Genomic DNA, 12874 nt, shown 5'->3' on the forward strand with positions numbered 1-12874 from the left:
TATCTTACTTGGAAATTACAGATCTTGAACATCGTACGTAGGCACTCCTTGGAAGATCATATCCTCTATGATTCTCAACTAGAAAATAAGAGATTGAATAATTTTACAATTGAAGGAAACGCCAAAAACACGATAATTAGTTCTGAAAGAACCACAGATAGAGAAGAGTTAATAGACAATCTCGAGTATCTCAGTTGGATGCACCAAGATCGTTTAATCTGTTCTTGGCTAATGGGATCAATGAATGAAGATATATTTACTTAAAAGATTGGGTGCAATACAACAAGAGAAATTCGGTTGACATTGGAACAAACTTACTCCACATCAAGCAGAACGAAGGTTATGCAACTAAGGGACAACTACAAAACATAAAGAAAGGAAGTCAATGAATTTAAGACCACACAACAAAGGTGAAGAACCTTGTTTCAGCCTTGAATGAGGTAGGTTGCCACATATCTTTACAAGAACACATTGTATATATTTTCTCAGGATTGAAATCAGAATACGACTCTATAGTCTCAGCAATATCTGTAAAATCCAAGTCAAAACTACTACAAGAAATTATCTCATTTCTAATGAGCCATGAAAGCAGCCTCAAACCAAATTCATTAACAAATACTGATGGCACTCAACCTACTGCAAACCCTATTTTTGGAAATGTTGATTAGAAACAGACGAACTTTGCTCCAAATCAAGATCAAAGAAATCAAGGACAAAGTCAATGGAACTAGTGACAAAATAGTAATAATAACAAAGGAGGACGAAACAACAACAACAGTGAAAATCGTGGAAGAGGAAGAAAACCTTGGAATTATTCCAAACCACAGTGTTAAATATGTGGAAACGCCACACAGTCATGAAATGTCTATATGAGCCAAACTTCTAAAAATAATTTACTTGGAATGCTCCACTTGGAATGTCAAGGTTCAACAATCAAAATTAGTTCGAGAATTATCCTTAGCAAGCATACATTGTTTCAACCTCACGGGACAATAACAACAATGGGTGGTATCCAAACATTGATGCCACAAATCATATCACATATGATCTTGCTAACCTCAACTTCAGCACAAATTACAGTAGAGTAGAACAAGTCCATGTTGGTGATGGAACATGTTTGAAAATCCTAAACTCTGGTCATTCATTTCGTATTCCATCTAATATCTCAATTTCTTTCGAAAATGGTTGTCCTATTCTCTCCATACCAAATCTCCAACTATAAGTCAATTTACAAAAGATAACAATTGTTTCTTTGAATTCCTCCAATGGTCTACTTTGTTAAGTCTCAGGTAACTTAGAAAATTTTACTCCAAAAACATCTTCATGAAAGACTATCGATTCTCTCTAATGAAAGCTCATCTCAATCTGAAGTTAATCACCACTAGTCAGCCTCAACTTGATAAACCACCTACTCTAGTGGCTTCCACAAATCACTTTCCTCTCAATTCTAATATCGAAATCCTCTGGCACAATAGATTATTAGGCCACCTTTCTACTACTGTTATAAACAATGTACTAAACAAATGTAATATCCCTTTATAAAATTCAAATAAAATTGATACAGTTTGTCACTCATGTGTTCTTGAGAAAATTCACTAACTACCTTTCCCTAACTCTAATACAAATTACTCTGCACCACTTGAACTTGTTGAATATGACTTATGGGGACCATCACACACTATTTCCATAAATGAATTTTGTTACTACATTACTTTTGTAGACATGTTCTCCCACACACTTGGATACATTTTCTTTAATTCAAGTCTGAAGCTCTACAAGCCTTCCTAACATTCAAAAACCAAGTCGAAAACCAACTAAGCACCAAAATAAAACCCTTTCAAATTGATAGAGGATGTGAATATCGTTCATTCACTCCCATTTTAAAAATCAATGACATAATCAATTGCTTTACATGTACCTACATCTCATAAAAAAATGGTGTCATTGAGAGAAAACACAGACAAATTGTAGAAACTGACCTTATCCTACTATCTCATTCCTCATTACCTTTAAAATATTGGGATGATGTTTTCTCTAGTGCAATCTTTCTAATAAACAGATTGGCTTATGATGTCCTTCATGGAAAAAGTTCCTTGGAAAGTTCAAAATAACTTCAGACTACTCATCACTAAAAACCTTTGGCTACCTCTTCTTTCTATATCTTAGACCCTACAGTCATCACAAACTACAAATGAGATCATCTCCCTGCACCTTCATTAGATATAACCCTAATCATAAAAGATATAAGTGCCTAGATCAATTTGGAAAAGTCTTTGTCTATAGACATGTAATATTTGATGAACATATTTTCCCTTTTGCCTAAAAGACTTCCACACCTCACAACACACAAGACAAACTTACATCAAACCACCACAAGTCAACCAAGTGAAATCTGCTCAATCATTACAAATTTGCACAACTACCAATGTACACCAAATGGTTACAAGATCAAATAATGGTATCTGAAAGCCAAAAGCTTACCTCACAAAATTAGATGACAAAGAACCTCTCTTAGCCAAAGAATCATTGAAGTGTCCTTGCTAGGTTGAAGCTCTGAACAACGAATACAAAGCCCTAAAAAGAAATAACACATGGGGGCTAGTTCCTATGCCCCATAACAAGAAAATAATTGGCTCGAAATGAGTATTTAAAGTAAATAAAAATTCAAATGGGTCTATCTCAAGATACAAAGTATGATTAGTAGCTCAAGGCTTTCACCAAAAAACATACATAGATTATTCAGAAACTTACACTCCTATTGTAAAACCTATAGCCATTAGAGTTATACTAAATTTGGTCCTTGCACACAACTGAAAAATCCGACAATTAGACATAAACAATGCCTTCTTTCATGGCATTATAATGGAGGAAGTATTCATGGAACAACTAGTTGGCTTCATCATTGAGAATAACTCATAGAAACCATTAGTAAGCAAATTCAAGAAGGCCTTATATGGCCTAAAGATGATAGTTTTTAAACATGACAAGTAATTCTCACCTATTTTTTAGATCATTGTCCCCTATCCCTTTTTCCATCTATCACATTGGAAAATGGCTCCACATCCTCTGTTCTTGGTTCTGACACTATTCACCTTACTCCATTTTCTCTGTCTTATATGTTACATTTGCCTAACTTATCCTTTAATTTAATTTTTATTAGTCAACTCACTCATGACCTTAAGTGTGATTCGTTTAAGTCATCCATCTTTGTTTGTATTGAAGAAGCTTTACCCTAAATTTAGGTCTTTGTCCTCTTTGAATTGTGATTCGTATCAATTTGCTAAATTTTATCGTCTTAGTTCGAGTCCTCAAGTCAATAAACGAGCAAGTGCTCCATTTGAGTTAGTTCATTATGATATTTGGGGTTGTGTCCAATTGTGTCTCAAACAGGCTTTCGTTATTTTGTTACTTTTGTTGACGATCATTCTCATCTAACTTGGTTATATTTAATGAAAAACCGTTCTGAGTTATTATCTCACTTTTGTGCCTTTCATGCTGAAATAAAAAGTCAATTTAATGTCTCTCTAAAAACTTTGTGCATTGATAATGCAGGTGGATATTTTTCTCATACTCTTGACTCTTACTTGTGTGAACATGGCATTATTCATCATTCTTCATGTGCTGACACTTCATCTCAAAATGGTGTTGCAAAATGGAAAAATAGGCACTTACTTGAAACTGCTTGTGCTTCATCGTTTCAAATGCATGTTTCAAAATTTTTTTGAGCAGATGCTATTTCCAATGGTTCTTTTTTTATCAATAGAATGTCTTCCTATGTTCTTAATGGTGAGATCCCTTATCGTGTTCCTTTTCCTACCAAGTCTTTATTTCCTATTGCTCTTAAGATATTTGGTTGTGCCTGTTTTGATCAAGACGTTTGTTGTCATCATACTAAGTTATATTCCAAATCCTTGAAATGTATCTTCTTGGGTTATTCACGTGTTAAAAAGGGGTATCGTTGTTATTGTCCTACCGTATCTTGTTTCTCCTGATGTTGCATTTTTTTAGGATACATCATTTACTTCATCATCATCAAGTTCATGTTACGAGAGGATGACGATCTTTTTATATATGAGGTTACCACTCCCACACCATCCTTTTCCCCTATTTTGCCTCCTTCCCGCTTGTATCTTTCTCAAGTCTACTCTCGACGACCTCCACCACAACCTTTAGACTTATGTCCTCCATTAATGTCTCCTTCATCATGCGATCCAGGACCAAGTAATGATCTTTTCATTGCTCTTTGCAAAGGTAAACGCAAGTGTACTTACCCTATTTCCTCCTCTGTGTTTATATCACCAATTGTCTCTTCCCACATATGCTTTTATTACGTCTCTTGATTCCACATCTATTCCTAACACTATTCATGAAGATATGTCTCATCTTGGTTGGCAAAATGCAATGATTGAGAAAACAACTGCTTTAAATGATAATGGTACTTGGGATTTGGTATTTCATCCTACAAGAAAGAATGTCATTGATTGCAAAAGGGTGTTTACTGTCAAGGTGAATCCTGATGGAACAATGGCTCGATTGCAAGCTCGTCTTGTTGCCAAAGGTTATACCCAAATCTATGGAATTGATTATTCAGATAAATTTTCTCAAGTTGCCAAATTAACTTTCATCCACATATTTCTTTCCATGGTTGCTACCCATAAATAGCCTTGCATCAACTTGACATTGAGAATGCTTTTCTGAATGGTGATCTTCAAGAGGAAGTTTATATGCAGCAACCACCTAGGTTTGTTGCTTAGAGGGAGAATCCACGTGCGTGGTTTGATAAGTTTGGTGAAGCCCTTGTACGCTTTAGTATGCAGAAGAGTACATCTGATCATTTTGTTTTCTATCGTTGATCTGATAACAGTATAGTTTTACTCATTGTATATGTTGATGATATTGTTATTACTGAAAATGGTGCATCATGTATTTCATCTCTCAAAACTTTCCTATAGTGTCAGTTTCATACAAAAAAATTTAGGCCAACTGAAATATTTTTTGGGCATTAAAGTGATAAGAAGCAAGAAAGGTATTTATTTGTCTCAATGAAATTATATACTTGATTTGTTGTCTGAGACAGGAAAATTAGGAGGCAAACCAAGTGGTACTCCGATGATGCTGAATTAGCAACTTGTTAAAGAAGGAGAACTATGTAAAGATCCTTAGAGATATAGGAAATTAGTTGGGAAGTTGAAATACTTAATAGTGACTCGACTAGACAATGCTTATTCTGTAAGTGTTGTAAGTCAGTTCATGTCTTCTCCTACAGTGGATCATTGGGATGCAGTAGAGCAAATTTTTTGTTATCTAAAAGTTGCTCCTGGACGTAGGATTTTATATAAAAAATATGGACATACGAGAGTTGAATATTTTTCTGATGCTGATTAGGCTGAATCTCGGGAGTATAGGAGATCGACTTATGTATATTGTGTCTTTGTAGGCGGAAACTTAGTATCATGGAAGAGTAAGAAACAAAATGTTGTTTCGCATTTGAGTGTTGAGTCAGAATATAGAGCCACAGAATAAAATATGTTCGAAATAGTATGAATTCAACAATTATTATCTGAGATAGGCTTCAGTATTATAGTGCCAACTAAATTATGGTGTGATAATCAAGCTGCACTTCACATTTCATCTAATCCAGTATTTCATGAACAAAATAAACATATTGAGGTGGATTGTCATTTCATTCGTGATAAAATCCAAGAAGGATTGGTGTCCACAGGAAATGTGAAGACTGAAGAACAATTGGGAGATATTCTGGCCAAAGCTATAAATGGAGTAAGAATAAGTTATCTGTGCAACAAAGTGGATATGATCGACATATTTGCTCCAGCTTGAGGAGGAGGGTTATGATATATATTTATATTACATGTCCATTATCGTAATTGTACACACAACCTAGGGTTTCTTTGTTCTCTTTAAATATGTAGCTTTACTCTGATTCTAAATGAATAAAACAAATACAATTTTCTCTGAATTCTTGAATACAGAGGATATGCTAAACATTATGATACTTTGTAAAGAGAAAGTGTCGAGTGTTGAAAGGCCGATTGAGAAAAAATTACTAGGCGAGAAGAGACAACTGAAAGAAAAAAGGGTAAAGAGTTGAGACTAAGTATTTTCGTGAGTGATCTTTGTAATTAAATGAATATTTGCAAATGATTTCTTATAAATGGAAGGATGGTTTTTATGTATTAAGAGTATTTTTTGTAATCTTATGTTTGATGCTTATTCTATGAGATTGTTACTAATGTGAAGTTATGTATTGAAAGTAAAGCTTTTGAGCTAGCACTTCTTATTGTTGATTGTGATGATTGTGTGATGTGTGGTGTTGTATGATCTATGGCTAGACGTTGGTGGGAATTCTAGGTTTAATGTGAGACATTGGTGGAAGTGAATCTCAGGTCTAGACAGGTAAACGCGAGTGAAAATGAATCCCACTGAGATAAGATTGAGTATTGTGAGACGCTAGTGAAAGCGAATCCTAGGTCTTAGAAAAGAATGAGTACTACGAGACGCTGGTAAAAATCCCAAGTCTATCGTGAGACGCTCGTGAAATGAATCCCAGGTTTAGGTGATTAGATGTGGATGGGAGAATTCCAGGTCCTGGTAATGAGTGGTGAAAGCCTTATGAATGAAACACGTGAAATTTATTCTGATTGTTGTGGTTTGTAAATTGATGCAATGAGAATTTATGATTATGAAAATAAGACTTGCTGTTATTATTGAAAATGTTGTATTCCTAAAAGGTATTTCCTAAACTCATCTCTCGCTAAGTGTTTGACTTACGTTTTATATTTTCCTCCCCTAGGTTGTCGAGCATTGAAGCTAAGTAAAGAAATGATTTCAGGCGTAGAAGCCAAGTAAAGAAGGGTAAGATAGGTTGTTATGTAAACTTGTGTTGTGAGCAAGCTACATCATTCTATTTCGCGTTTGAGGAGTTTGTAAGCAATTCTTATACTCCTAAACGTCGAGGGCTACAACTCAATTTTGAAGAAAGGCTGCAAGCTGCATCACGGTTTTGTGAGGGCCCAAGACGATGAGTGGAAGAACTGAGTCAGGCATGAAGAGCCTAAAAGTCTAAGTTTTAAGTCTTGTTGTAATCGTAAAGTTTAAATTCCTTTTCTTCTTGGCTGTAAAGTGTTAAGTTAATAAAGAGAAGAAGTTATATTTATTCTACTTCATTATTATTTGTGTTTACCACCTAGTAATTAAAAAATCAATTTGAGCTAAGTGTTGAAGACTAGATGACGAAGCTAAGTCTAAAAGTTGTCTTTCCACTGTGATAAAGGTCTCTAAAGTCCAAAGTAAAAGTTTTACAATGAGACAAGTTTAAGAAGTTATTCCACTAACTAGGTCTTCAGCTCGTGATCTTACGATGAGATACATGATGAGGGTCTAGGCGGCATGCCCCCATCTGGTCCATAGAGTGGTAATTGGGGCGGGGCGTGACAGGGAAAAAGTAGTTTCTCTATTTTTTGAATCATTTTCCATTATAAATGGAAATGCCCTATACTCATAAATAACACAACAAAAATAAATACATCAGAAATTTTCCAAGCTTTCCCTTTCTCTATTATGCTCATTCTCTTGTCTTCCTACTTCCTTTGTAACCAACAACAACTGTCTCATGGCCAACGAAGAAGCAACTAAGAATTTAAGATGGAGGACTTCTTTATATACATTTAAGAGATTTGGGTGCTTCACTGCCAATTAAGTAGACCATCATACTTGAATTACAGTAGTCAAGACTTTTGTTTTCAATTCTCATTCCTCCCTCTTATGTTTGATGAGTTTTTGAGGGAATGAGCGAGATTTATTTTGGGTAAGGATCGTCATCGCTATTTTTATCCACTTACGAATTTTATTTTTAAAAATTGTATACTAAATTGAAATAATTTTAAAAGATGTGATATTTAAAATAAAAAAGGTAAACTCGACAAAAAAAAAAAAAAGAGGAAAAAATTTATGAAATTTTGAAACAATTCGATTTAATTTTGAAAAACAGGGAGATTTGGGTTTAGAATACTCTTAACAATTTTTGTTTGCCACAATTCTAAAGATTTTTTTTTACTTTAGTTTTATTGTTATTCAAAACCGAACTCTAAAATATACTATTCTATCCAAATTTCTTTTTTTCCTTTCATTTTCATTTGAGATATAGTTTTACTTCGAGAAGAGGAGATCACAAGAAAAAAGAGGGAAGAAAAGAAGTTTTTATATTACTTTTTTAAATTTTAAGGGCCTATTTAGTCTAAGGAGTAGAGTGGGTTGGAGTTGTAGCCCACTCCACGTTTGGTCCTTGGATTAAGATAATTGGGAATTATGGTTATTCAAACATTTTTCACTCCGCCAAACTCCTTCTCGTAATCTCGGATTAAGAAAGAGTGCTTTTGTTTTTCTCTGTTCATTCTTAATTTACTAGTTTTCTCAAGCCTTTGGTCTTCATTTTTTGGATTTGGTAAATGAACATTAACTGCTCATGTGGATTTGGTAAATGAACATTAACTACTCATGTTATGCTAGATGTTCCTTTGCAATCTAAATTTGATTTAGAAAACATTTCATGCAGACATTTCTATGTTCTCAGTAGTTGTAGAAGATTGCAAAGCTTCAACATTTTTGTATCTGTGGAGTAAAGAACAATGGGGATAATTTTTCTTCCTTTTTTTCTTTTTCCATTTTCATTTTAATGGTTAAGTGGAGGTATTCATAATGGAATGTGAAGAATACTGCACGAAAGATGAATCGATGGGCAAAGGCAGACAGAAACTACTATATTTTCACTTTTTCTTCACATCAGTTGGTTCAATCATCTTCTCAAGATTTCTTCACAATTTTCTCAAATTTCAGTAGCCAGCTGGTTCAATCATCTTCTCAAATTTTCTTCATAGTTTTCTCATGACTTCAGTAACATTTTGTCAATTTTCCTCTCCAAACTATTATAATTCACTTCTTACCTCAAATGTCCCCTAAAATGTTAATAAATTTTCAATATAATAATCTAAACATTATCTCCCTCACTTTTTTAACTTACTTTTAAAAATTCAAAAAATAAAAAGGTATATAATTAATAATAATTGGTTTATTTAACATGTGCTTCTTCGTTGAAGGTTGAAATCACTCATACTCTCATTTTGTTTGTTATTTCTTTTTATAGTACAACCATATAATTGTGGTTGGACACCTTAAGGATAATGAAACGTGTCAATTACTATTGAACTAAACTCGTTTTTGCTCGTATTTTTACTTTGTTTACTCAATCACAAGGATGAAAATGCATAATAGACCAAAAAATTAAACCCACAAGATCAGGAGATATTAAGGGGCATGGACGACATAAGTTTTGAAAAATCAAAACCAAATTTTGTAAAGAATATATTTTAACGTTAACAAATTAAATCAGCTAACTGATGATTGGTTTATACTCCTCAAGAGTTGAAGTCAGTTAGTTTGACTATCTACTAAACCAATCCATAGAAACACTACCCAATTATAAAAAATAAAAAATGTTGAATCTTTTTTCTTATTAAGAATATATGTTGCATGTGTTTCAACTTTATTGATATTATGTCACATCCTAAGGAAAAAGAATAATTAAACTGCTAATTTCAAATGTCCCAAACGGTGTCGTATAAAGTTAAAAGCCATAATAATAAATTATTTTGTTTTTTTTTTTTAGAAAAGAAAAAAACCACAAGAATAGTAATAATAATAAACAAAGAAATCTGAAAATGTAAAAGGTAGATATTGATTCCCTAAACCTTAGCGTAATGTCTTTGCAACGTGGCCCATCACAATGATGCCCACGAGCATGTTGTGTTTAACCCTTTTTTCAATTATTATTATTTAGCCTCCCTTTTGATTTCTTTGTCTAGAACTAAAAAATTTATTCATTTTTTTTAAATGTTAATATAAATGTATTACAAAATACACATTTCATTTTTAGATGTTAAAAAATGAAAAAGAATGTTACTTTTCTTTTTTTTAGCATGGATGAAAAGATTTCATTTAATTAATTAGTGCTAACAGCCGACGAGGGCATCAAAACGGCCACGTTGTGCCGAACAAAGTTGGGACAGCTAAAACTTTTTAGTGTTGTGGAGTCCACGTGGCATATCTCAAAGGGGCAAATTAGTAAAGTAAATTAATTAAATAAATAAAATCAATATATTCCAAAGGCCAAAAAAAAACAAGAAAGAAAGAAGGAAAAAGAAAAAGGAAAGGAAAAGTTAAAAACAGTTTTTTACATGTCAGCTCCGCCACGTGTTACAGTTAAATGTATTCACGTGGCCACGTTTCTAACCAAGGATTCATACTTGTCAACGGCAGATTTGGGGACTGCCACCGTAACCTTCACGGCCTCCGTTTGATTATAAACCGGCAACAAAATACAATACCGGTCGCAACAAACCGGCCCGACTTGAACCGGCCGGCCCATTCCAAAATCAACCTTCTCTAACCCCAGCCTTGACCACTGGGACAGTATAAGAACTCCGACTGAGTCAGGACACACTCTCGACTCGCTCACCAACTCAGTCACATGCCTCACGTGCTCATCTCCCACGCTCTCTTTCGCCTTCTTTATTAAACCGGCAACGTAGCCCAGTTTCTTCTCCGCTAACTCGCCGGCGGTGGTCTGAGCGCAACCCAGAACGAAGGCGTTGCCGTAGTAACCGGCGGGAAGATTTGGTTTAATCCGTTTTCTTACATTTACACTGAAAAGAAGCTTAAGCGTTTGATTAGGAGGGAGTTTCAAAGATTGAGCCCAGCTCCGCCATATATGAGCAGCAAGGACTTCAAAAGTCGTGAACGCCGTTTCTCCATGGCCGCGCGTGGAGTGCGCAAGTGACCTCAAGCGCGTGAGATGAATTTTCCCGAAACTCACCGAAGTCGGAACGAGTGGTTCATCAACAAAACGCGACATGAAACGGCAGAGATCAGGGACACGTTGGAATTCCGGCGAGATAAACGGCGTCCGACGTTGAGAAGAAAGCCGTGGTTGTGGAGTGAGTAGATGTCGATCCCAAACCGGAATAGGTTTCAACTCGGTAGCACGGCCGAGTCTGCCAACAACCAGCTCAGCAAACGAGTTAAGAAACTCAGCACTACCAATTCCATCGCAAATACAATGATTGAAACCAACACCAACTGCCAAGGCTCCATCTTTAAGCCACGTCAACTGAACAACCAACGGCGGAGATCCATCCAAAACATCCTCTACAGAAAACGACAAAAACCCACGCCACTCCGCGACAGAACGCGGCGGGCGATCGAAGTCCGCCGCCGTGTAGAAATCCGAAACTGCTTCAACAAACAACACCCCTTGAGAACGACAAACCACTTCCAAACCCGACCCATCGGATTTCTCCCTGACCCGACCCGAAAGAGGGAAATAAGGAATGAGAAGGTCGGAGAGAGCAGCTCGGAAGGCGGTGGAAATGGCGGATGGGTGGGAGGAGGAAGGGAGAGTGTAGATGAGGAGATATTCGATGGTGAAGCGGAGGAAGAGCTGGGAATCAATGGCGGAGAGGGAGAGGAGACGAGGGGGAGTGGGTTGGGAAGGGGTGAGGAGACGGGCTTGTTGGATGAGGATTGGAGTGGAAGCGGCGGCCATGGGAGGGAGAGGAATGGAGAAGGGGGAATTGGGGGAAAATGGAAAGAAGAAGGGGTGAATTTGAAGAGGACATTTTAGGGGAAAAGTGGAGAGAGATTTTTGAAAGATTTAAGAAAAGAAAACTGTAGAGAAGATTTGTGGGGGAGATGAGATTCTCAGGGGGGGGGATTAGTTTTTCTTTTTAGGGTTTAGCCGACTTACAATCTTTTTCTTTTACATTTTCTATTTGCTTTGGAATCCATGGACACATTGTCATTAACATTAGTGGATCCATGCCGGTATGGTTCGGCCGATACTTCTATTGCTCGGTTTCCAGTCCCCAGTTTTCACCAAATTAAAGTATATAAGAGAAGTCTCAATACAAACTTTGAATATGGGACTTGAATCAAATTTAGTAAAAAATCAAACAAACCTCAAAACTTAATAATATCTTATTTTATTTTATGAATATGTTGTGTTTTAATGCCTATGTATGAATGACATGCAAATACAAATAGTATGCTGTAATCTTTAAAAGAAAATCCACCATTAAATATATTCAAGTTGGTACTTATATTCTTTTTTAGTTATACTTAAGAGCTGATTAGGAATAAGATGTCAACTTATCTTTTTAAAAATTTAAAATAAAATGAAATGTCAACTATGGATATAAATAATGTATCAATCAATTATGTGGCTAAGTACTAATATAGGAACTAGATTTTTTTTAGATTTTTTTTCTTCATTTTAATTCATATTTTTTTACCTTAAGTCAAATCATAATTAATTAATTAATATATTATGTATAAAATACTTATTCATACTAACAAGATATCCTGTGATTATATGAATCGTGTATGAATGGAAGAAAGCAAAACGATAAAAAAAAATTATTATCAATAAAAGACTATACTACTAAATGATTAGATATTTTTTTGAAAGATGTACCTTTTAATTTCATAAATTTATCACGTCATGTCATACGATTAAATACCAACTATTGGTTAAATATATTATAATTTTAACTCAAAATTATGTAATTAAGAAGCCCACTAGTAAGAACTTTGGAGAGAGTGAAATTAAAAAGTTAAAAATGTAAATTTAATTTAAGATAGGAAATAAAATATTAAAGAATTAATAATAAAATTTTTAGAGAAAGAAAAAACAATAAAATTGATTATTTTGCTTAAAAAAAAAAAAAAAGAAAAGAAAGAAAAGAAGAGAAGGTGGGGAGGGAAGTTATGTCTTTGTGTGTTGCGTTCTGGAATAAATGTATTT

The 12874-nt window shown here is 34.8% G+C and overlaps 1 protein-coding gene across 1 annotated transcript; it reads right to left on the minus strand.

Annotated features, from left to right (window-relative positions):
• Positions 1–10151: 10151 nt before the first annotated feature.
• LOC103495123 (alcohol acyltransferase 9) lies at positions 10152–11930 on the minus strand. The gene has a single exon (XM_008456587.3). The coding sequence runs from the start codon at positions 11615–11617 to the stop codon at positions 10286–10288; it is 1332 nt and encodes a 443-aa protein (XP_008454809.1). The 5' UTR covers positions 11618–11930; the 3' UTR covers positions 10152–10285.
• Positions 11931–12874: the final 944 nt, after the last annotated feature.

The sequence above is a fragment of the Cucumis melo genome, chromosome 10 (assembly GCF_025177605.1).
Source record: "Cucumis melo cultivar AY chromosome 10, USDA_Cmelo_AY_1.0, whole genome shotgun sequence".
Classification (NCBI taxonomy): domain Eukaryota; kingdom Viridiplantae; phylum Streptophyta; class Magnoliopsida; order Cucurbitales; family Cucurbitaceae; genus Cucumis; species Cucumis melo.